Source organism: Candoia aspera, chromosome 7 (assembly GCF_035149785.1).
Source record: "Candoia aspera isolate rCanAsp1 chromosome 7, rCanAsp1.hap2, whole genome shotgun sequence".
NCBI classification, from domain to species: Eukaryota; Metazoa; Chordata; class Lepidosauria; order Squamata; family Boidae; genus Candoia; species Candoia aspera.
Window position 1 is genome coordinate 52642952 of NC_086159.1, and position 25921 is coordinate 52668872.

At 34.7% G+C, this 25921-nt stretch overlaps 1 protein-coding gene across 5 annotated transcripts in view; it reads right to left on the minus strand.

The window, feature by feature from the left end:
* Nucleotides 1–21655, minus strand: part of NRCAM (neuronal cell adhesion molecule) — a 64731-nt gene extending 43076 nt beyond the window's left edge. For 4 of the 5 annotated variants that reach the window (XM_063309426.1, XM_063309425.1, XM_063309423.1 and 1 more), the window contains exons 1-10: nt 21611–21655; nt 20271–20483; nt 16361–16466; nt 13332–13537; nt 12026–12148; nt 8656–8826; nt 7760–7816; nt 5946–6057; nt 3408–3592; nt 1101–1232 (exon numbers count right to left, since the gene is read on the minus strand). In XM_063309426.1, coding sequence (XP_063165496.1) covers nt 1101–1232; nt 3408–3592; nt 5946–6057; nt 7760–7816; nt 8656–8826; nt 12026–12148; nt 13332–13537; nt 16361–16466; nt 20271–20361 — 1183 coding nt within the window. In that variant the 5' untranslated portion in view covers nt 20362–20483; nt 21611–21655. The remainder of the gene's footprint in view (nt 1–1100; nt 1233–3407; nt 3593–5945; nt 6058–7759; nt 7817–8655; nt 8827–12025; nt 12149–13331; nt 13538–16360; nt 16467–20270; nt 20484–21610) is intronic. The other variant, XM_063309424.1, reaches the window with a different exon arrangement.
* Between the last annotated feature and the right edge of the window lie 4266 nt (nt 21656–25921).

Below are 25921 nucleotides of genomic sequence, written 5' to 3' on the forward strand. Positions count from 1 at the left end.
CAGCCCTTGTACATATCTGCATGCGTGTGCGCACACACACACACTCATGCTCACACTGTTGCATTTTTTCCCTTAAAAAATACAATTGTGGCTTTGGGAATGAGGGAAGAAGAAGCCTTTCTTAATTCGTATTTTCATTAAAAAATATTTACCTATCACTCAACCACAAAAGTCTATAAAGACTATATTGCTTAGAAATCAGAATTATTATTATTGTTTAAATGATGAACTTGGTATATTTGTTCCTGCAGTAAACTAGAAAGCCATGGAAGCTGGAAAAAAAATCAACCTGTGTACAATCAATGGTAGCCTGTATGGATGCTTTTAGTAGCAAATAAATTAAGTCCCTCTGGGATATACTTAACTATTTTGATTTAAAATTTAGGAATTATGGCAATTATGTTATACATCAATTGAGCATCCCAGTGGATGAAAAGCATGATTCATCATTTCTAAAAATAAATGTAGTATTAAAAATCCTCTCAAACAAAATGCTCTTCCACTATAAGACCTTAGCAATCTAAAGCTTTCTTGTCCTTTTCCTCTTATTAATTGTTTCACAAAAGATGCTGGCTCTCTCCTTGTGAGGTACAACTTGAAACTCTCTCTTCCAGAGTCCCTGAATCAAACTGTTGCATAGCAACGTAGTGGGAAAGAAAAAATAAGCTTCAGAAAGGGCTGAGCAGTAGCCTGGTACAGAAGCATTAAGAAACTACTATTTCTCACTGAAGCACTTGGTATTAGTGGTTTTAGATTCCTTTCTTCAACTTCTTAACTAATGATCTGGCTACTTTACAGATTCTCTTACTTTGTAAGAGAACACAGCATTCATTTCTCTTGAAATAAATAAATAAATTAGTGGTGAATTCATAATTTTCAACTTTAGATTTAACCAACTAATTTTGTCTCTCTCTCTCCATGTAACCTTTAGCGGATAATGTGCATTAGTCTACTTATATTAAATTACAGTAAGGCAGCTCTGGAAACCTTCTTGCTCATTCTTAACAAGACCTTGGCTATCTGTTCAAAGACTTATGTTGATAAAACCACTAATATCAAGCAAGAATTTAACATGACACAAAAGTAAAAACAGCCCTTACTTTCAATGGGAACTCCATTTGCTAACCAGTTTATGCTGGGTTTAGGATTTCCATTAGCTCTACAAGTCAAGGAACCATCTTCTCCAGGAGATAATACAAGATTTGTAGGTTCTCTTATCCAGTAAGGGGCAGCTGAGTTTAAAGAAAGAAACAAAAGCATTTGGCAACTAGTTTTTGTAGTTGTGACATTATACTAGTTTACATAGATTAATATAATTAATGCCTAAATTCCAAATGCCTACAGAACAAAAAGTTCATTTATTAAGAAAATAAAATAAATGGTTTGTAAAATAATCAGGAGTTTGGTGGCACTTTTTCAGACTGACTAATTTTATTAAAGGCATAAACTTTCATTAGCTACTGCTTACTTCATCAGATCATCTGTTTGGTTGCGACTCTAAAAAGATGCATAGATCAGTAGACCAAAAGTAATTTAAATACAATAGTATATAAAATGGTATAGTAGAGACCTCTGAGACCTCTTGAATTGGCTGTAAACTTTTTCCTATCCCTAGAAAGCTTCTTATGTCAGAGGCTTGGTGAGTTGAGAGACTGAAGGATAAGAATTGCAGAAAATATACTACAGTTAGTCCTTCTTAACGGTATGCTTAACATACATTCGTTCAATGAACATTTGACGTTACAAAAGCAGTGAACAAAGGAATTTATTATCAGTCCTTGATGTTCCAGCAGTTACAGTGACCCCGTGATCATGTGAACAAAATCCGGGCCTACTTGGGCCCACCCGCACTTACGACCACCTTTTGGCTGCTCACCTATCCACTGCTACTGGGTCCTGCCCCCCGCTACCATGCCCATTGCACCATGCGCCACTACTGAACCGCCTGGGGCCTTCTTTCGTACCAGCTTCTTTCATCCCAGTGTAGCTGGGCTTCTCTCATGCCCTGCCCATGACCTCCACTTGCATGCCAGCCAGGACCTCCATTTGCATGCCAACTGGATCTCCATGTGCCAGCCACGACCTCTGTTTGTGCCCTGCCAGAGCCTTCTTTAATGAAAGAAGGCTCCAACTGTGCCAGCACAAAAGAAGGACCCTTCTAGCTGGGTTCTTCTTTCACACCAGTGCAGCCAGGTCCTTCTTTTGCATGGTGGGCTTCTTTTGCAAAGGAAGACCCTGGCTGGCGTGCAAACAGAGGCCCCGGGCAGGGTGAAAGCAGAGGCCCTGGAGAGCACATGAGAGAAGCCGGGGCTGCACCAGCATGAAAGAAGGTGGCGTGAAAGAAGGCCGTGGCCGGTACAATAGTGGTGTGTTGTGAGGCAGCCAACAGGGCTGTGCAGCAGGGGCAGCTTGTGGCAGCAGCTAGGTGGGCAGCCAAAAGGCCAGAGATTGGGGAAGATAGGCAGTTGGGGGAAATTCAAAAGGAAGCAGTCCCTTACCTTACCAAGGTTTGGGGCTGGGAGGGACCAAGCTGGGAGTGGCTTGGATCAGGGTGAGTCCTCACCTAATGACTAGTAGAATTCGGTTAACAGCAGCAATGGGAACTGCTGGGATTGCTGTCATTAAGCAATGTGGTCACATGACATAGTGCTTTATGACTGCATCGCTTAGTGATGGAAATTCTGGTCCCCATTACCGTTGTTAAGTGAGGACTACCTGTAATTTTAAAGAAATATTTCAACAAAAGTCTAGTGGTAATTTGCAATAAGATCTACGTTATTCAAAGTTTTGGGCAGCAAATTAGTGATCCCGCTTTGGAAAAATTCCTGATGATCAGATCTAAGATGTACCCCAAACTGCCAATTTGTCCAGTATATGGTTGAACAATTTATAGGCCAAAAGCAGCATCCAATTGTGATGCTTCTATCAGCCCTTGGTACACTCTCCTTGCTTGTACTAACATTCTTACAGTCCTATAACGCCTTTTTAATTTTCATTTTTATTTTCTTTTAACATTTCTTTCTTGCCATTGGTCCAATTATTCATTATAACCCACTAATATCATGGAATTAAAATGTGGACTTAAATGAAATAAAAATGTAACTGCAACCCTCAGGCGTTAAAAAGTTGACCACAATGGTCCACCAGATTTAAATATATCCTCAGATTACATTCTACATATTTGAAGGTCCTCCTTACACTATGTGGTTATTATGAATTATCAGAAAGAATTATAGGACACTAAGGAAATAAAAAGTTGTTATGAAATCACAATGAATCATGTGCAACTTGACAACTTTTATTTGTATTAAAGGATGTATTTCTGATCTGGCAAGAATGTGAATTTAGAAATACTATATACATAAATGCAAACTTTTAATTGCTAAACAAGACTACAGTAATTTTACCTCTGACATTGACGGTAATAATATGGTAAGCAGAACCCAAACGATTTGTTACCATACATTTGTATTTTCCAGAATCAGCTTGAGAAACATCTATAATTTTGAGGGTTTTCTGAAAATTTTCAAAGGAAGTCCTGTTGACAGGAAGGTCACCACCTTCTTTACTCCAACGGATTAATGGTGTAGGTCTAAGAGAAGAAAATATCATTAAGAACTGTCGAAATTACATTGATTAAAGAAAGTAGTACATTTCAGTGTTCTTTTAATAATTAAACTAATTTAATAATGATTTACTAAAATTCTAAATCCAAACATATAGACAAACATTATTCTAAGTCTTGTAAAATGCACTAACTACTTATGTACACAATAGTTACCTCTTATGGGTTGTATTACCTATACTATGTGTTACTTTAATTGGACAGGGCTAAAATGCAGTATTGCCACCCACTATAATTTGCCCAACTGTAATAAACCTGTAATGCTATGTGGGAAAGACATTGGAAGTCAGAGCAAAGACACTCTGCCAAGGGAAGTCAGATAAGAGACGGCATAGCCCACAACTGGATAGTGGGTGGGGCAAGAGGCTCAGAAGAGACCCTCCCTAGTTTCTTGGGCTGTAAAGGGAATGGAGGGAGAACTGTACTTTCAGACTTGCAAGATTCTGTCAATGCAGCCTTACAATAAAGTAGAATTACCTCATCTGATCATGATTCCTACCTGGTTTATCCCATGAGGCCAACAGGCCCTCTGAGATGGATATCATATGAGCAGATTCCTACTCTACTGACAAAAGGGAGAAAGACCATTTTGTGCTGATTCTTTACCTTGCAGGCTGACCCAGCCTTTGTTCTGAAAGGTTGGGAAGCCTCTGGAACAGAAGGTTAAAGAAAGAGAGAATCAGTGAAAATTGCTTTCTCCGTTTCCATAAATATAATTTCTATTTGCGTGTGCGTCCGCTCCACTAGGTAGACCAAACCAGAAAATCAACTCCACAGGAAGACCAGAACTATACTTTATTGAGTTTGGCTACAATAACAGAATCTTGCATGTCTGATTATGCTGCATCCCACCCCTTAGTGAATCAGGGCATCTTCCTGAGCTGCTTCTTAATATTACCTTGTTTCTCTGGGCTTAAACAATGTTTTAGACCCTTTTGTAGGGAGGCATTTGCATAAGCTGTTTCCAAATATCGTCTTGATTCTCAGGGCTTAAATAATGTTTCAGCCCACTTTGCCTAGGTAATGGTTCTTGCATATTTCTGCCAAGGTTCCATCCCTTACTGTCTATAGTGTGTGTGTGTATGTATGTATGTATGTATGTATGTGTATGTATGTATGTGTATGTGTGTGTGTGTATATATATATATAAGAATACTTAATATATATCACACTATGTATCAGCTTCATGCATATACATATACATATAAGTATACAGTACACACACACACACACACACACACACACACATACAAATTACAGAATGATATCCAAAGGAAATAAAGTCATCTGAAGACACTGATCAACTTACTATATTAGTTAAGTATAAAGACAAATGAGCAGAGACCAGAAAATTATAAGCCACTATTTATCAACTGGTAAGTTTAGTAAGAAGTCTTGGTTTACGCAGCAGATGACTGCAGAGAGCAGTCATCTGAAGAGATAGCTATGGCTGTCCTCCCTAGTGCCTACCAATCTCCCAGCAAGCATCACGAAGGGTACAAATAGTTGTTTCTGTTGCATTTGAGCTTGCCCAGGTGTGCTGATAGAGGAGAATCTATTAAAACAGGTAAGAAGATGCTTGCAACACTGCAATGCAAAACCCACACATTTTTTATGTACATCTATGAACAAAAGGGACAGGACTTGCATTGCAATGAGGCATCAAACACCTTGCATTTTTGACCCCTCCCCTGAAGAAGCTGCTGCAAATCCTGCATGCAAAACAGAGAGATGTAAAGGTGATATTTGAATATCGTATATTTTAATAAATTATTAAACATTTTAATAATTTCATCCTATAGTAGTGAATCTCACAATTCCATGTTAACATACTCAGTCTGAGCACCAGAGTAGTATGGAGAAAGTGGTCAATATGGCCAATAACATTATTGTCAGTGATGGAATATAATGTCAGTGTGGCATGTGAGCATTATGGTCTCTGTTCTTTGCAGTTCCACGGTGACTGATGGGAGCAGCAGGTACTATGAAGTCACTATGGTAGGGAAGAGAACAGATGAGTTTGCTTCTTGATGTTAGTTTATCAAGACACTGATAAATGAAAATATATTCCGTTACTCATTGTCTAGTAATTTAGCAAAAAGTTTATCTTTTATTGGTTGAACAAAGGCATTATCAATTATGAGGGGAAAAAACAGACAGGGAAGAATAACTATCTAAACTGTCTTCCTTTCTTTCTGTGGGCATTACTGAAATGCCAGCAAATACACAGATAGCATACTATTTCAGCAAGTATTTGGCAATGGATATGTAAATTAAAATCGTGTCATTATTATTTTCCTTGATTAAAATGACAACTCACAATCCTTCTGCAATACATTCCAGCATAAGAGTGTTTCCTCTTAGTTCTATTTTGCTACTTGCATTTCCAGCAGGTGTTAGAAGAGTTGGGTGTCTTTCTGAATAAAATCTGACTAAAAGAAAAAAAAAAGAATTATATATCATTTAAATGAAATTCAAAATCTACAATAAAAACTAATTCTTTGTATCCACTATAAATGCATATATTCATGCATTCAGTAATTATAAAACAAAATACATGTTTTACCTAGGGTTCTATGTATTGTTGGATTACTTGAACATTTTGGAAAGAGATAATTTGGACAGAGATAAGGATTTTGATTTGAATATCAAAATCCCACTTTTCCTTTAAAAAAAACCTCTGCAAATATGCTTGTGTAAGAGACATTTTCTTGGAAAATTTATTATTAAAACTCTAGTATAAAAAGTCTTAAATAAAATACAATACTGAAAATACTGGGTATTCTACTGAGCCACAATGATAGATAATACACTTCCATGGAAAATCTAATTTGATTTAACAATTAATTTTAATTGTTATACATAAATTCTGTGATGAATTTAGTTATCTTCCATGTATATTCCTCTTGCCCTTAATGGGATTCTGAATAGTTACAAGCAAAGAGGACATGAGGAAGGAGGAGTATTGTCATTACAAATGTACAGTAACTCTACCCAGCCTTAGTTCCACATCTTATCCTAAGGAAATACCAGAACTGTAATTTGATACAATTTCATCCTTTAGAGGTTTCTAGAATCTGCCCATGCTTATTTCCCTAACCTCAGGAATTACTTTAACTATGAAATAAAGGTAGGTCTAGGGAGAAAGATTTTGTAAGAAATAGTATGTTCCAGAAATCCAGAGTGCGCAGGTTGCCCTGTTTTCTGTATGTGACTTTTGTGCATTCAAAGAAATTATATTAAGCTACCTACTGTTTTAAGGAGAAAAGGAAAATGATCAAGGCACTATATCTGAACACTTGCACAAATTTGCAAATCAGCCAATACAAAAATGTTCTAATCAAATGCTGTGTTGTGAAAAAGCAAAAGATAAATAGTATTCTATGTGTGTTTGTGTTCCTTGAATAGTCATGGGCAATGGCAACTGAAAAGGCAAAAGGTACATGTGAAGGTAAGTAAAGGAAGACTATGATATCAGAAATACTCTAACTCATATATATGTGATCTCCAAATAAATATATTATTTACTCCTATGTATATAATAAGCATATTAAAAGCTGGTTGGTCTTTTTAATAATTGCTTTTATATTTTCAAAAAATTATATAGAATAAGTATTTATAGAAAAAATAATGACCATAGTGAGAGTCATAACTTGATTTTTATCTTCATAAAGGACTGAAATTTGCTAAATAAAATACCACATTACGTAAAATAATTTTAAACATGTAGCAAATATATTCATCCTAACACAAATGTATTAAATAGTTAACAATTTAATCACATTTTAGTAAGGCATTAAACAGAACAAGCAGCTTTTCATTGTATTTTAGCATATTTATAGTTTGGAGTAAGTATGCATTATTGTATAGTTCCAGGAATAATGAATCATCAGAGAATACAGAATTAAAAGAAAGGTTGTTATGTTGATTCTTGGGTCAAAATGAAACATGTTTTTCATGCAAACATTCTGCTGTTATTATCTAAACCCGGTAATATTTTTATTATGCAATTTACTTAACGTTCTAAAGAGATCTATATTAAAGTAGTATGGGCAGTAAGATTAAGCAGCCATGGATTAATGTTAGTTAACTAAATTCTATATGAAAGGAGTAATGTTCATCTCTAAAACTCACCACCATAAAAATGAGAGTCACTCATATTAGCAGTTAAAGTTTCATTCAATGAATCCACTGAAATAAATAGAATATCATGAAGAATGCAAACCAACAAAATCAAATGTGGGACTCAGAAGTTAACCCTGTTATCTATATACCAATGCTGTTAACCTCAAGCACAAAGGCATTTTGAACACAATCAATGATCCTTCTTAGTGTCCAACATGTGTAGGTTATTTTGATTTCTCCTGTCCAAGGTAGGAAATAGGCCTCTGGCCTGGGAGGAGTAAAACACATTTGATTCCTCCAAAGCTAGTTCCCCTGTACTAGAAATTCCCAAATATTTCGAACAGCTTGAGAGCCACTTTTAATGTATTTCTTTCATTGTAAACAATAGGAAGATCCTCCCTCCCCCAAGGAAGTTTCTCAAAGAGGTAAAGGCTGTGATTGGCACAAAATTGAAACTAAATAGTTCTGATTTACTTAGTCTTTCCAGGCTACAGAAACTACAAGTTGCCATTTCTGAACTACAATAACAACACACTTATTTTCTATATGGGATTATCACATGAAATGTCACATACAAGAAGAGTCCGAATGGGTATCATACTGTACGTAACGTCTTATCAAACTGTATTCAAATGAAGGTTGAAATTCAGCTAAGAGGTTGCTCAAATCTTAACTGATGTCAAAGGAATTTAAGCACTGAAACTATTTGAGAAGAACAGTGTTATATTTTTATAATGTTTTAATAAATATATATTGCAAATTACTTTGACTATTTTGTAAATATTTCATTTATTTATGTTCCAAGAAGACACAATTCTGCAAGAAAATGTTTTCTTGCACACCAACATAAAATATGTTTTGGCTAAATGTAATGTATACAAACAAATTTAGAAATTCATACCTACCTGGTTCAACTTTTAATGAAATAGGTTGCTTCTGCTGAATAGTTTGAGTGTGGTTAAATCTTGCATAACATATATAATCTTCACGGCTATCTTCTTGTATTACATTAGAAAAATAAAGATCTCCATTTAGACTTTGTGAAACTCTATTATTTTGAGGCAGCTTTTGAAAAGCTATAAAAATAAGAAACAAAACATCTGTAGTACCAGCTCACAGTATAGGGCTATTTTAAGCATATATGTAAATTACCGACTTTTTCCTCTGGTAAACCACTTCTGTTCTGTAGCCACAAGGAGTCCAGCTCAACTTGAAGGGATTTTTACCTTTAAGAGAAGTTTTTCTTAACTGATATATTCCACAATAATTTCTATTATTATGGCAGTTTCAGAACCTTCACAGAAATTGTTATAGGAGGTTCAGTTCATATCATGGTTTATATACTTAATTCCATGCATAGCAGAAATACTTTCTTTCTTTCAGAATATTTATTATATACTCAACATAATTACAATCCCTAAAGTGGGAAAGAATATTTAAAAAATCACATGTTCTAAGTACAATAAATAAAAAATATTGATTCAGATAATATGACTACATTAGGCCATGATCAGCAACAAAAATTATAAAAAAATACATTCAATTGTACATAACCTGTGAAAACATTCTCCACTAATTACATTACAATCACTATTAACAGTTAGACAAAAATAAAAATATGAAATAAGTTTAAAACAGTGTAAGCAAACATTTCTTGAAAATCTACTGCCTAAGCAACATGGCTGAGAAAAGAACCTTTCACTAAGATTTTAGTCACTGGACAAGTTGATGTAAGAATACAACCTTCCAAAGGGGAGACAGTTTTAAATATTAAAAGCATCACTTGGAATTACACCTTGAAACAGTCTGTCATTTGAACTACTTTAAAACTGTATTAGTGATTTCTTGTCAGACAGTGAGGAAAAGGAAAAGGCAAGCTTGCTTTCTAAAACAGTACTTCTGTTTCGGAAATCTGCTTAATAAAAAAATTGATAAACACGAATAAGCCATATTGATTTATTAGAGTGCCTCATAACAGCTCTCTTCCTAGCACAGTCAATCAGTTTGTAGCATTCAGCTTAATTCTTTCGGTTCTTAACTGCTTGAATAAAGGCTCAATGAATATTTATGTAAGTGTGGAACCTCTGGGATTGGTAATTCAGAATTTCTGTTGAAATTCTGCTTATTATACTAAGAAAGTGGAGATAAAAATACCACATTATAACCACTATGCTATAACACAAACCTGTTAATTATATTAGTTATAGAAACAATATGATAAGTATTAAGATGGGAGACAGAAATCTGGGGAGATCAGTTACATCCATCATGAAAACAGAGGCTCTGTTTCCACAATTAATCTTCTCAGTTACAAACAGAAGCATTGTAACATTTCATAACAACATCAAAATAACCTGTGTGATGACAATATCTCACAAATGGTACACTTATATAATGATATCATGACATCTGAGCAAGTACATATGTGGTATATTTACATGAAGATGTTATTGCATACGTGTCAGCATTTGCTTCTGACTGAAACTGTCCATTCAGGAAGAAAAAGAATTACTGTAAAACAGTGCCTCCAAGGCCCAAGCCTTGACAGTAGCACAGATGGATACCATGGTCAATAGTATAAAAACTTCACTAAGAGATCTAAGAGACCAGGAGAGGGTTCTCACCACACCCATCTCCAGTCTTAGACAGACTGACCCATGGTCAGGCCTGAACCCTAGCTGAAAAGAATCCACATAATTTGCTTCATCTAGGACACTTTCCAGCTGAAGAGTCACTATCTTGCCTACCTTGCTTGTCAAGGGAAGATTGTATGGTAATTGTGGGTGGTAATTTTCTAAGACAGTCAAGCCCAGAGAGGACCTCTTCAAGATAAAGTACACCTCTGAACCCCTCAAGAGAGGTGGCATTAGTCCCTCCCCAATAATGGGTTCACAACCTAACAGATCCAGCTGGTAACCTCACCCTCCACTCCCAAAGAACCCAGATTAGGCAGCAGACTAGTTCACAATTGGTAACACTCATGCTGCCCAGCACTGAATCCACTTCCTTGGAATCCACTGGATGAAACAAATCCCAAATAATATTGCAAGATTTTGTATCTGCTATATCCATAGATTCTGCCTATAAGAAGTTGAGATTTCAGTGAATTTGAACATTTTTATCAGTGCCCAAAACTGTCAAAGCAGCTTTTCTCATTGTCTATAGGGGAGGTGGATCAACCTAAACAAAGTTGTTGGGGCACTGTCACCTGATGCCATAAGGATAGAGAAGTAGGAACATTTTCTGCCTTTATTGCCCCAGTGCCCATTCATGCATAAGTATATACCTGTATTCTGTCTAATTCACTTCTGGTTTGCTCCACTGATGCTTTAACCATCTCTTCTGCTGTTTTATTTCCTGGGGCAACTTGGCAAACCAAAGGCCACTTGGGATCAGTGAACACGGAGAGGCTGCTTGGAAGCAAACTTGTCTAGTGCTTTGGTGATCTCTGTTTTTGAAACTAAACCACATGCTTATTGGAACTGCCTTCTAAGGTGAACTGGAACCCCACCCTGCAGTACTGTATGAATGTACTGTATGTATGTACGTATTCAACATATTTTTATGCCACTGAAATAAAAAAAGACTCTTGGTGGTTTACATAGACTAAATATAGTCTAAATACAAATATAGACTAAATCATCCACTGTAAGAATAAAACTACAAAAATAATAGAAGAATAAGAACCATACAATATGAACTACAAATAAGATAAATAAAAATATAGATGCCAACATTCACATCAGGGGAAAGCTCTCCAAAATAATTCAGGAGTTTCCAAAAGGCCAACGAATAGGGAGCCAATCCGATCTCCCTGGGAAGGCTGTTCCATAATGCCGGTGCTGCAACAAAAGTTGTGCGGCCTTACTTCAGCTCCCCAAACCTCTCAGTTCAGTTTTTCTTTGGTAGCTCTAACTGGTCAGGCCAAAACTGATGGGAATAGGTGGTCCTGAAGGTATATGCAAGACCCATTCTGGGCTAAAGCTAATCTGGGATTTGTCTGACTGATATAACTGACCACTTTTAGTACTCACGCAACACGAAATTTTCCTTTGTTGTAGGATCAGGGCCTATCAATAATTTTGCAATCCAGGTTATTATCAACCTGAGGCAAAATGAATTCCCAATGAATTTGAATTGTAACTGACATGTAGAATAGCAAAATAAACTTATTCCATATGTTTTATTGCTATAATCCATGGATGATCAGAAACAGAAAAACTGAGAATATAATTTTAATTTCATAGTTGCATATGGGTTTCAAATGTAACTTACAGTTATCCATCCAAAATATTATAGGTGGTGGCAATCCTGCTGGTGGCCTGCAGGGAAGAATTGCATATTGACCTTCAGTAACTCTTACTGGAACTAGTTTTTCTTTAGTCCATAAAGGAGATCCTGTATGGAAAAAAGCCTGTAATTTAGTCTTTGTTGTTGTTGTTGTTAGTGGCCATCATTTTAGGAATTGAAAAACAACAACAACAACCAGGAAGGGAAAAAGAGTCTACATAACATGCAAAAGTAATTTTTTTATAATATAAGATGAATGTCAATAGCAGCATTCTCATGGAGAAAGTGAATTTAATTTAATTTTCAAGTACCAATTAACAAACAGAATGGTATTCTTTTTTAAGTGGGAATTGGAGTTTGTTGGGTGATATAACCTGTTATATAAAAGCAAGCAATTTAAACATAGAGAGAAAACTAGTTTGCCAGTTAGACATTAAAGAAACAGAAGTGTACAAAAGCTTTAATTAAAATTTAATAAAAAAACAAATTAATATTATTTTGATAAGTTACCCAGGTACTTAGGTTTTATTGATGTTGGTTTATCCAGGGAGAGTGATACTGTTAATTCAAGCATTTGTAATTTTGTAGTAGATCAGATTATCATTATATTATATTACTGTGCAATACTTCAGGATATTCTTCTAAAAAACCTGTTGCTTCTCCTCACCCCATGTTCATCTGCAATGGACCCATAACTGTTTTGAGAGTGCAATGAAAGACAATACAGTTCCCTTGAAGATGCCTCACTGTCCTGTCTTATTTATTTTAATTTCTATGGACTTTTTTTTTTAAAGCACAGCTTTTGAGATATCTAATTTATATTTAACTCAATTCAATTCAATTTAGGTGCCATCTGACTTCAGATTGACTTTGGGTGACTCACAACATAAAATATATAACGAATATACCATCAAATAGAAAAAAAAGTTAAACCTATGATAAGATGGCAGATCTGGTCAATAACAACAACAGATCACATACTCAACAAAGGGCCCCAATCACCCTCCAATCACCCTAGATCATAGTTAGGAGAATTATAATAATAATATACTCAAGCATAACAATATTGATTTTAGTTTCCATTCTTTCAATAGCATCTGATCTTCAATATACTGGACAAAAAACAAAATATTCAGTTGCTTAACTTACTATGAATGTTCAGAGAAAATAGCCAGTTTTTCATGCTTTTATTTATCCAGCATACCATAAATAATTCCCTTGTTTTGATGTTTAAAAAGGCATATTGTTAAGAAAAGAAGAGAAATAAAAATTTCATTAATATTAAACTTACGGGATGCTCTTATAACAATATTATTGGAAATTGCTGCTCCAAGTTCATTCCTTGCCGTGCACTGGTAAACACCTTCATATAATTCTGCTTTTCCTCCACTTTCTTCATTAATAATATTTATTAAGAGAGTTCCTGAGTGAAGCTTCATTCTTACCCGTGCATCTTTATCTATATCAAAGTGAGTTCCATTACGTGTCCATGAAAAGCTATCAATAAAATAAAAACACTGAAAAAGTTCTTTATTTATTAAAAAACCCTACTTGTTTTAAGATAATGTACAAGTTATAGAAGTGTAAAGCCAATATAAATAATAACAATAGTATTTGGATATCCAATTAAAAACATGAGCAAAGATAACAGTTTTCTTAAAACAGTTGTCTCTATCCAGTCCTTTTTCTACAAGCAGGACTTTTTATTATCTCCAATAACAAAAAAGCAAATCACAGGGCATGCACAAATTTCCACATACTGAAGGCTTTTGCTCTGGTTCATATTGTCACTGATATATCTGACAATAGTTAAAAGAGTAAAAACACTTAATAAATGTATTTTTTTTCATATTTTTATTACCACCCATATCCCCCACTCGGGGGACCCTGGGAGGTTCACAATAAAACAGTATAAAATTCAATAAAATCAGAATAATATCAATAAATATCAATATAAAATATAATAAAATCCAAGTGATGGCAGATCTAATTCCACCTAAAGGGGACAAGACTGGTTCCAGCAGGGCTAGGGAAACAACCAACCCCAAGAGTGGCTCTTCCTCTCCCCACTCCAGGCATGGTGGCAAAACCAGGTCTTCAGCTGTTTTCTGAAGTCCAGGAGGGAGGGGGTTAACCACACTTCTGGGGGAAGGATGTTCCAAAGGACGGGAGCTGCTGCAGAGAAGGCCTGCCTCCTGGACTCCGCCAGATGGAATTCTCTTGCAGACGGGGTCCGTAGCATGCCCTCTCTGAATTAGCTTGCCTGAAGTATTATATTCATCTTCTTATTATTGCTTTTTATCTTAGATAAAGGATTAATTTGCCTCTTCAGATAGTTTGTGATTTTCTACTAAGACACAATTTTTTCCCCTGGAATTCATATATTCCTTTCAGAATTCTTTAATAAACCCTCCACTGAAATTTGCAACTTATCCAAAACAATTAGGAAGTTGTATTTTCTTAACTGCTTTGGTTTTAAAATTACTAAAATAGAATCACCCCTTACTGCCTGCTATTTATAAGATCTTAAAAGGAACTCTTTGAAAAAAATGTTTTGCATCCTATATATTTAGCAAAATAAAATTAAAAATACTGAACATGCTATAAGTGTTTTGCCCTGGTCAGACAACCCTTTTGCAAATACATAGAACACTGTATTTCCTTCTGGTTATTCTCCACTGCTTTTCATGAGATGTTTAGCTGGAGACTTTCTTCCTTAAGGGCCTTTTGGGAGGTATGTTCTTAATGCAAGATCATTATTTTGACATATAAAGCACTATACAGTATGAACTGATTGATTGCCTTCTCCATATACACTAGCCAAATCATTAAGATCTACCTGGAATGCCCTCTTCATAATGCTTATTTGCCCTACATTTATTATAAGACAACTTGAGAAAGAATGTTCTCAGTACTGCTGTCTCAAATATAGATTCCCCCGGCCTAGGAAGATTTTGCTCTTTTTTGTGTACTGTACATTTCTGTACCATCTGAAGACTATCTAGGTGATTTTTGAAAGTTTGTGTTTGTCTGATTTTTATTTGCTTTTGTTATTGCTGCCTACAAAGTATTTTCAACTTTCTACAGTTTTATATGATTTTGATGTTGTTTTGTAACAGTATATGGTTTTCTGGATTTTTCACACTGCAACTCTCTTCACCAGGATATTTTTTAATGGAAAGCAATAAACGTTTCAATAATTCTGAAAACTGGTCAAGATTATCATTTCCATATTACAAGGTGGATTGAGAGACTACAAAAGGCTGTGTAATCATCTGATGAAAAAGATAATTCTTGAACAGAAGATTTACATTCCCAGCCAAGCTTCTTAAGGTGCAATCCTAACTAAATATATCCTTGTTGAAGGGCAGTTATGGTAAGGTAGAAGTCACTTCTGCTATCTGAATCTTTTTTCGATTGAACAGAGACAAATTTTGGATGAGTTATAGCACATTCAACCAGATCAGGGAGATGCTTATTGGGGTAGCACAAAACTTGATCAAGCTATGGACAGTCCTACATACTGAATCCAATGCGAAGTCAAGACACCCCCTCCTCTTCCAAGTAGGCAGTATAAGAAATCAGCACAGATACAATATTCAATTAATGTATTCAGTTAAATGATGACCATTGTGTAAATCATGAGATTTCCAGCAATAGTTCTGGTTATATAGGTTCATTATTTAAAATGCAAATCATTGAGTAACATAAGTACACTGAACACTGCATATACTTTGGAATCTGATAGGAGCCATGCCTTGAACATATCAAAGAAGTTCTTCCACATATATATTCTTCCCCATAGTATTCCAACTATGTTGTTGCATTCTTCTCTTTTCCCCTGCCCTTTCTCATTCTTGTTCCAATAAAATTGAAAGCACAGCAGCAGAAGACAATGAAAGGAGAGACCCTAATAGCTCTTTATGGACTACACAAAGCACAATATAGGAAATGCTTTCAAAGGAGAGGATGTCAAAATGAAATAATAATTTCAGAAGCAAAATCCTAACAGAACCATTTAAAATACACCAGAGAAGCATTTACATAGTATATTTTGTTGTGGAATCAAAATTACTTTTCTATCTATAAATCATTGGGTCAACTTCATAAGATTTAGACATGAAGGTTACAGTTATGGGCATGAGAAGAAATCTTATTATTCAAATGAGCTTCGTTCAGGCATACATAGGACTGTATTATAAAAAGACAATGAACGTATCTATACAAGACAATCAATCCTGTAGTTATTTAAGAATGTTTCCCTTTTGTTTCACACTTCATTATAAAAAGACAATGAATGCATACAAATCTAGGACTTACGTAGGAGATGGTTTTCCTTTTGCTTCACACTGTATTACAATATTCTCCCTTGGGTCAATAATATAATCTTTTGGAGACTGCTGTGTTATTGTTGGAGGCTGTGACACTTTTAGAAAATGTGATCAAAGAGAAAAGGAGGAAAATACATTTTTAATCATTGGCTTTAAATTCCTCTTTTCCTTAAGGATCTCAAGGTGGCATACATTGCACTTCCTCCCCCAATTATCTCCACAAGAACAACCCTGTGATGTGAGTTGCCTGAGAGAAAGTGACTGGAAAGTCACCTAATGAGCTTCCATGGCTGAAGATGGACTTGAACCTGGTTTCCTCACTCCTATTCCTACAATTTAACCAACTTTCTAAACTGTCTGTCTATAAAATAGTAATGCTGATTACAAACATTTAATGTATTGCAATCATACTCAAACCTGCAATGGAATAAGCTGCTCTCAAATGAAGAATATTACCATTTCTTGACTGTAGAACTGCAATCTATGCATGCAAAACACATTTTTCTACATAAGTAATTTTAGGCAATTCAGCTAAGCTACCTGCTGCCAGTTTATACCAGCCAACATTCCAGCACACAGTATTATAAATGGTTGCTCTTATAAACCAATATCACTACTTTCCTTGTCAGGCAATAACTAGTGCCATTTTGTACATTCTTAAATGGAAGAAATATGTCACAAAAAGAACTTGGCTCAGGATTATACCCAGTGGCCTTGACCTGTTATTTTACAGAGAACATCAGCATATATAAACAAACTGTCTACTTCTAGAAGATACACTGAACTTTCACCAATGTCCCCAACACAAAGGGAACACAATGCATTATCAGATGCCAGGTTAGCATCTTTCCATTTTGACCTTCTGGGCAAGGTGTTTGACTCAATTTGTTCTTAAATATCCAGTGAATATCTCCAATTAGACTGGCAAGCAAATTCATGAGAATGAAAAGAATTGTAGTTTTATAATAACGCAAGGTTTTACATGATGTAACATGTGAAATGAAGAAATACCCAGTCATAACTAGATATCTTATTACTACAGAAAAGCCCCGATGTGAGATTGTAATTGTGAGATTAAAAACTGACCTGCTTAAAGTGATTGTGCTAAGAATGCAAAGCTAATCTCTTTAAACCACAAAAGAGTTCATACCCACTCAGGACTGTTCCAATTGTCTTAATTTCAAATTTCAGTGACTCAGCCAACTAGTTTCTATGGCAGGATTAAGCATAAATAGTGATGGCCAATTGGAGGGGCTGAATGGTTAGAAGAATAAGTGCATGTTTACATGGCATGCTAGGCCAAATTTTGCACTAATTCCTATGAGCAAGGTACTTACTCTTTGGTTTTTCACAAGATGACATAGCAAACTATAGCCTGCCACAGTCCGATACTCAATCACAGTTTCTATTAGTATCCCAGCTACTTTTAGAGAAGCTAGCTAGCCAGAATTTCCCAGTCCCTCTGACTTCAGCTTGGGAAAAAAAAAAGATTGGAAACAATCTCAGATGGCATAGGAAGGCTAAGGCTCCCCCATTGCCTTTCTGTCCCAATTTCATTCTATCCTGCCTACAGGGAGTAGAAACCACAGTAGAGATGGCTGATGAGGCCCATTTTATCACCTCAGGGCTTGGAAGTGAAAGCTAATAATAAACTCAAGCCCTCAACATTTTGATAAGACCACATGCTGGACCATGAATTAAGTAAGTCAATGATTATATATTTATGCAATAGGGCTACTGTTACAGTATATGGATAATACTTTGCTTTCCTCAAGGAAAAGAACCAGATATTTCTCGCAAGTGAACTCTTTAGCCATTTCTTTTTTCTGCAGAAACAATATTTTTGCTGAGTATTTATCATATGGTATATGTATCTTGTTTTTTAAAATACAGCTATGCTGTATGGGCTTTGATATTCTGGTAAGTATATCACAATGTATATCATATGTATGTCATGTAGCATACAATTATGGTTAAGAAATAATACTTTAATGTGTTATATTTTCTTTTAAGAATTATCTCTCTTTCATATATTGTTTATAATGAGTTCTTTTCACTTTAGGAAAGGAAGAAGTAAAAAAAAGTATTCTATTTTACCTGGTCTAACACTTCAAAACAGGTAAGAAATACATTTATAGAGGTTTAGGAAAAGCAAAATTCTAATTGTACATGCCTATAAATCAAAATAGCAAAAGGAAAAAAGGTTGAGCAAACACACACTTTGTGTACAGATGAATATTTATCTGGAACATCAGCAACATCTTCTCCCTGATGCTATGGCATAAGACTTGATTCAATTTAATGAACAAGAGACATTCTGAACAGGAAAAATGCCTCTTGGTTTCATTTTCCAAATTGCAATCATTCCTCTGAATCCTTCTTAAATAATGTGCACTAAATCCATTAGTGTATCCATCAAACTTGCTTTCAAATGTATTTTTGCATGACTTTAAGAGTTTTTAAGAGTCTTTAAGAGTTCCTAAATGGATAGGAACAGGTCCTTTCAAATATTAAAAATAAATATTTAAACAATATTTAAATCATGCCAAAATTGTTCTTGAGTATAGTTTCTATAAGCTATCATCTGTACAGAATATTAACAACTGCAAACACAATAAAAATAGTTTCCACACGTAAAAATTATTTACACACATAAATTTTTTTTTGTGTAGGCTTGTGGGCAGGAAACTTACATTCTTCAAGAAGTTTTGCTTTTTTCCATGTATCAGATGCAGCAAGTGAATTGTAATCATGAATTAAAGAAAATGATTTGTTAGTAGGACAAAAGTAATGAAATCTTAGAAAGAGAAGATACAGAGGAAGTACAGGCATCCATATTATAGAATTTTCTGAAAACAGCCACTAAAGTAGCTCAGATACTGAAGTCATTTTATTAGCAAAGCATCAGCAAAGTTTCTCACACAAAATGTTCGGAACATTTGTCTAATGTTGCATTGTCAATTATGAACATTGTTCCTAACCCATGTAGAATAATTAGTATTGATACAAATGACCTTGGCTGATATGGAAATAGAATTAATGGATGGCAACCTGACCATTGCAAGCAAAAATCAATCTTTTATGTAGAACAAAATGGAAGAACAAGTAATGAAGACAGAATGCCCTGTTGTTAATTATGCTCTTTCATTACCATCTGTTTGAATACAAGAGTCCCTCGTTAATATTTTAGTGAGTATAATTAGCTCATGTTACAATAGAAATTATAATTTTGTGTTTATGACATGGGCTTGATAAATATATTAGCTATATTTGCTAAGTTGATAAAAATGTAAACTTCAGCAAAAATTGCCTAAATGTTTTACCACTCTGTTCTGATAGCCTTTCTAATAGAACAGTGGGTTATAAGTACTTTAAATAATTATTTGAACTGCATGTAAAACCAGAGTAGTTTTTAATGGTTTCTATATGGCTGTTCTTGCTCCAATGGATGTATATTATTGCTTATTTTTAGAATATAGCCTTCTTTTCTAAGTAATTATTGCCTTTCAATATATCCAGTTAAAATACATGAAACACAAATATTTTCAACTGTACTTTGTTAAATAGACTTCCTTTCATTTCTAAGTCACTAAACAGTTTATGAGTGCTCAGGTAATCAGAATGCTAATTGTTTATTTTGAATATATTCTACATGCTCAAAGAGCAAGTATACAACAATGTAATAATTAATGGAACATTGAAAAGAAAAGGAAAACAAACTTTTACAATGAACCAGAACTTCCTGCAGCTAAGTGGAGTGTGTTTGCATATGTACATTTGCATATATTCCTTGCAATGTAGTATTGTTATATAGGTTTGTTTTAGGTTATCAAGATATTTGTCTACAACAATCTATTCAATCAGTGTATTTCCTTAGGCTGTGAACTGTTAGTACTTACAATCAAGAGGTACATCCAATGCAGTAATAATTTGGCATAAAAAAAGAACCAAATGCATTCTTTTTCCAGAGCTGATGCTGTGACTATCCATTCTTATTCAAAGATAGACCAGGAAAAATAATAACTCACACTGGAGTTATTATTACAAGTTCAATTTTCTGTTCTTTAAGGTTTATGGAATGTTTCTATTAATTTTGTATGAAGTTGTACAACCTAGAAAAGAAATGAATGCTGTAATTATCTTAAATTACAGAATGCTATGTTTATGCTTGCTTTACATGTCAAAAAATTCAGCCTAAATCTATATAACACATAAAATGCAGGGCCTCCAAATGCAATTCTCATATTTTTCTTCTTACATAGACAGAGGTTTCACACTGATTCTATTCAGAAATTCTGATGGCAATCTGAAATGTATGAAGTCACTCTTAGACAACCATGTGGCAAAATATAAGGAGCCTTCTCAAAATGAAATCTAAGTTAATTGTAGCTGGTGCTTCTTATGTAGCTGGTGCTGTGTCTGTAGCTCAGATAAAGAATATGCATTTACATGTTTCAGACAGAAGACAGATTCCCCATGAGGGATGGCTCTTGATCAGGGAGTTGGTCCCCAGTTCCTTCCTCAGTGGAGACGGAAATTTTGAGTCCTCTTCAAAAAGAAGACAAAACCTTTAGGACCATTTCTGAGACTGAAATAGAATTGGTTATTGGTTTTACTAAGTGTCACATTTTAGGCACCAATAGTATCATATTCTGCCTCATTTACTCAGAAGACTAGTTTATAAACAATTAAAACATTGTTTAACATTAACATGGTATTAAGGATCACTACAAAACACAAGTTGCTTCTATTTGGAGGTAAAAGCAGCACCTCCAGACATTACTTGACAAAACCACATCCTGGGACTACAACAAAAGACTATGTTACTTTCTCCAGGGCACAAATACATATGTGGTCAATAGGACTGTTAAGTTAATAGTTAGGGCTGTCCAACTGATAACACAATTTATAGAATGCATTGGGGTGGCATGTAAAGGTGATGAACTCACCTTAAGTCACATTGTTTTGTATTTTATTACTCGTATTATTATATCTTGCATTTTTATCTTACTATTTTACCTTTATTTTACCCACTGTATTTTATTGTATTTTATCTTAACATAGTACATTTTATCTTATCTTATTGCATTTTATCTGTTTTATGGTATTACATTCTATATTTTATATTTTAAAGTGGCTGATGCCCAACCTATTGATATGGTCAGTTGACTAATCAATGAAGTTATATTCTATTCTATTCTATTTGGAGGTATGCCAATGTAACACTTTGCTTACTTACAGAAATGTAGCTTTCTATTTCACAGGGTTCACCAGTGTATTATTTCCTTTCTCTTCACACTTTTTATTCCTTTTTAAAAAAGAAATGTTAGTGCTATAATATAAAGGGAAATAAAAAGACAAAAGGAAATAACTATAATACAATACAAAAGAAAAGTAGAAAGACACTCTCCAAACAATAAGCCATAAATCAAAATATTGGGTTAATATGTAAAAGGTTCTCATTTTTGAACACCATATTAAACTTCATTAAACTATGCTGTCAATAAATGGCTATTTCAAAGGCTGAAGACTGGGAAGTTCACAGGATAATAGTCAAAGTTGTGACACACATAAAAAACATGTGGAGCTTCAATTGCACTGTCACAGCCACCATATTGACCTTTCTTCACCAATCTGTGGATATCCCTGGCTGAAAAGTTAGCATGAAAAAAAAAATCCAATATCGTACATCTGAAAACATAATTTCTTTCAAACCTTTCAGAATTATCTTTGCCAGATTCCAAATTTTATAAGATCAAAACTCTTCATTATTCATAAATTCCAAGTCTTTAGTATATATTTCAGCATTATATTAACATCCCTACACATTATTTCTCTTCCGAAATCATATTAACAATAATGTATACTTTTTATGATTTATGAAACCACTTTATATCCTTCTTACTTTTAATATTCTTACATTAAAAACACCATGCTGGCCCCATTAGTTTCCTGGCCCTAGCACCTGTGGAATACCTGGGTCTTCACCCCTTTCCCGCTTTATAGAAGGTTTGTAGGTTGACACAATTAAAATTGAAGAGAGGAAAGAAAAATGTATGCTGCCTTGAGCAGTATGGACAGAAAACAGGATATAAATATAATCAAGTATATACTATGTTCTAAGCAAAATCAGATTTGAGTGAAACAGATCCTTTATTTTATCTGCCTGGCAATATTTCAAACCAACACATGATATTTGAAAATGTATAGTACTATTAACTTTTCTGAACAGCCACATATTGCCTCATTAATATCCAGTTTTAGATACATAACATAAATCTAGAACACAAGAGTTTGATAGGAAGCCAGCAACATTTAATTCACAAAGTAGAACTCAGTATATATGACTTCTAATAGATGATGATAAAATCCCTAGTGTAAATGCACCTGGAGGAGATGAAAGAAAAAGAATGTTCAGAGTTTTAGGCACTTGCCACCAAGGAGATTTGAAAGTAGAAGGAAAGTAGAAGTTAAACTGTAGAAAAAGAAGTAGTTCAAAATATAGAGAAAGAAAGCAGGCTTGTGAAGTAGGTACACGGAAAGGCGAAACATGAATACCACTGGGAACCATTAGAGATTAACTGAGGCAGGAACAGTGATTTGATGTTGTTCACAGGACACTGAATGCTGAGTGGAAACCCTAGGACCATCATATTTATAGGTCTTTAGAGGCTGGGTAGTGCAACCAAACCTGCAAGGGACAGAAGAGCAAAGGAAATTTGAAGTACTGGGGCTGCCATTGCCTCTTCCAGTACAAGCCATTCCATTGTAATAGGATATTTTATCTTCCCCTAGTAAGTTGTTTTACTTTGTTCTTATTTTATTTATAATTGTATGTTATTTTTCTGTAAAAGCCAGTATAAAAGCCCTTCTGTAAAAGTTTTGTATGAGCCTGTATAAAAACTTTTACTTTCTGTAAAAGTTCTGTAAAAGCATGTACAAAAGCCTTTCTGTAAAAGTTTTGTATATTGTTTTGTATAAACAATATACAAAACCATATACAATATACGTAACTTGTACAGTTGACAAAATATACAAAGCACTAATTCATACAATTTTATTTATTGATTGGTCTATCTTATGTCTATGCTGCTGCAGTGAAAGACACCATTCATGGCAGCACATAATGTAGGTTTTCATTTTCATTTAGCTCTTTGATGTCACTGAAAAGCATTATAGGATTACTTTTTTTGGTGTTGGATATGCATCTAGGAAAGAATTAATTTTGGCATGGAAAGTTCATTTAATGTCAGGATAATTGAGAGACCATACTGTACTGTATGTTTCAGGATTTAGAAAGACTCTCTAGAATGTTCTCCCTTTGAAATCTCTTCACTCTGGTTTCTCTGTGTGAACGTTGCAGACAAATAGTTTTGTTTAGTTTCCTTTTCCTCCCCAGTTATAAAGGAACATAAATGTTATTGTTTTGTTGCATGTTATTTATTTATTGCTGTTTTCCATGCAGTTGAATTTGTGACACTTACCCAAGTTTAAAAACTTTAAGATATACCACACCTTGCATTTCCAAGAAGAAATGCAAATAAGAAAAACGGAATATACCTTGGAATCCTATTTACTGTTAACATACGTTTCCTTAAATCCTAACAATGGAACGGATCTTTTCATAAACTTTAGGTCATTAATCATTTGTGTACTCCATGTCTTTAAATACAAATTTATTTTAAATAATTGTTTTGACAGCTGAAACATATTAAGTTTAAAAATATTTTATTAATCTCACTCTGTGTGTAATACTTTGTATTCTAACGAGTGTCCTAACAGATAACTGCATGTTAGCCTACTATAACGCTACACTGAAAAGTGTTTCCTGAATACTAAATATTATAAAGCTGAACAGCAAATAATTCATCGCAAAATTGTGAAAACTACACAAATTGTCATCACTTTGGAAATAAGCCAATATCATTATTTGAGTATCTATCCTTTTGTTATCTTGGCACTGACATTACACTGTCCATTATTTCAGCAGGCTTTAGAAACTGCTGCTAGTCAACATTCTCACGGAACACCAAAGCTCTTCAACGTTCCTAGACCACATACAATGCAAACACAAAACAAAACACTGAGCTAGTAAAAAGTAGGGTTACTAATGTCAGACAAATGATATCACCAATTCAAGTAGACATATGAATTTGCTTAGTTTTAGACATTCTCTAATGGTGTACATATTCCAGTTAATGTAAATAGTTCATTAGCTGAAATGTATATATTCCACTATAGCAATGATTAATCTTTTAATGATGACTTGAGATTCTGTTAAAGCTCAAGTCTCACTGTGGAGTGAGATGGATCATGGATACTTGCTTGTGAGACCTCTTTTCCTAATTGGAAAAGAAAATCTCGATGTCCCTTGGTTTATGGGGAGACTCCAGGTGAAATAACAGATGGCTAAAGCACAGGTGTTGCAAATCTCACTGTGAATTTGATTAAGCAGAGGGCATGATCATGTGGTGGTATTAGTGAAGAGGGCTTATTTCTTAACTGTTGCTGTTATCTTCGATGATCTGCTCACTAGGACTTCTTCAGGTGGTAGCTGGGCTGCTGATGGCTAGCTCTGAGTTAGACCATTAGTCCAGTCAGTAGCCTGCGATGCATTTTGAAAGTAGACTTGCTTTTATCAGCTCCAAATTACATAACACAATTATTGCAAATCCTGATGAGCTTATGGAGTTTGGTCACTGTCTGTGGAATCAGTTTGGACAAGCTTATTGTCTTTCATCCTGATTGTCCTTCTTTCTTTCCTCTTCTTGTCTCTTTTATTTTCTAGGATTGTCAGCAGCCTGCATCTGCTGTAAAGATTTAGGTGTCTTATCAGAACTTTCTTTAAAGTCTTCAGTTGACCACAAGAACTTGTAATTTATGCCCTCTGAATATTTGGAAAGTTCACTCATTTATTAATATTGAAACAGCTAAGCAGGTAGTTCATGCTTTGGTGTAATTTTGGGGAGGCTTTCCTGCTGGTATTCTCTGTCCTCTGTTTGAAGTTTAGAATGGCATGATCCATGAGGTCCTGGAACTTTTCTTATTCACCGCTTCTCCTTCATCTCTTCTTTCCATCAATCCTTACACTGGCAAGGGCTTTGGCAGCATTATCAGTTCGAACTGCCAATATTAATCTTCCAAGTAATGCTTAAAGGAACCCAGTAATTTGAGTAACTTGATTCCTGTTCCTGTATGCTTAGCTCTTACAGTTAAGATACCTTAGGTTTTTTTCTTCATGTCAGAATAGTAACCAAGTGTTTTAAAGCTTTTCTCCATCTAGTTCCTACTGTTTAGAATCAACTTCCCACTGAACTGTGCTTAGAGTCTAAGATTTAAAAAGACCCTTAAATGCTTCTTTTTTCAAGACCTTTTATGAAGCTGGAAGAACTTTCCAGTGTCAGTACTCAATATCTGTTAAAATTATGGTGGTGCTGGAATTAGATAATGTTTTTAGATTATTTTACTGTTACACTGTTGATACTGATTGACACAGTTTTGTGATTTCTATTGTTTTGTTTGTACTGTGCTTAGCTAAGCAAGTGCCAAA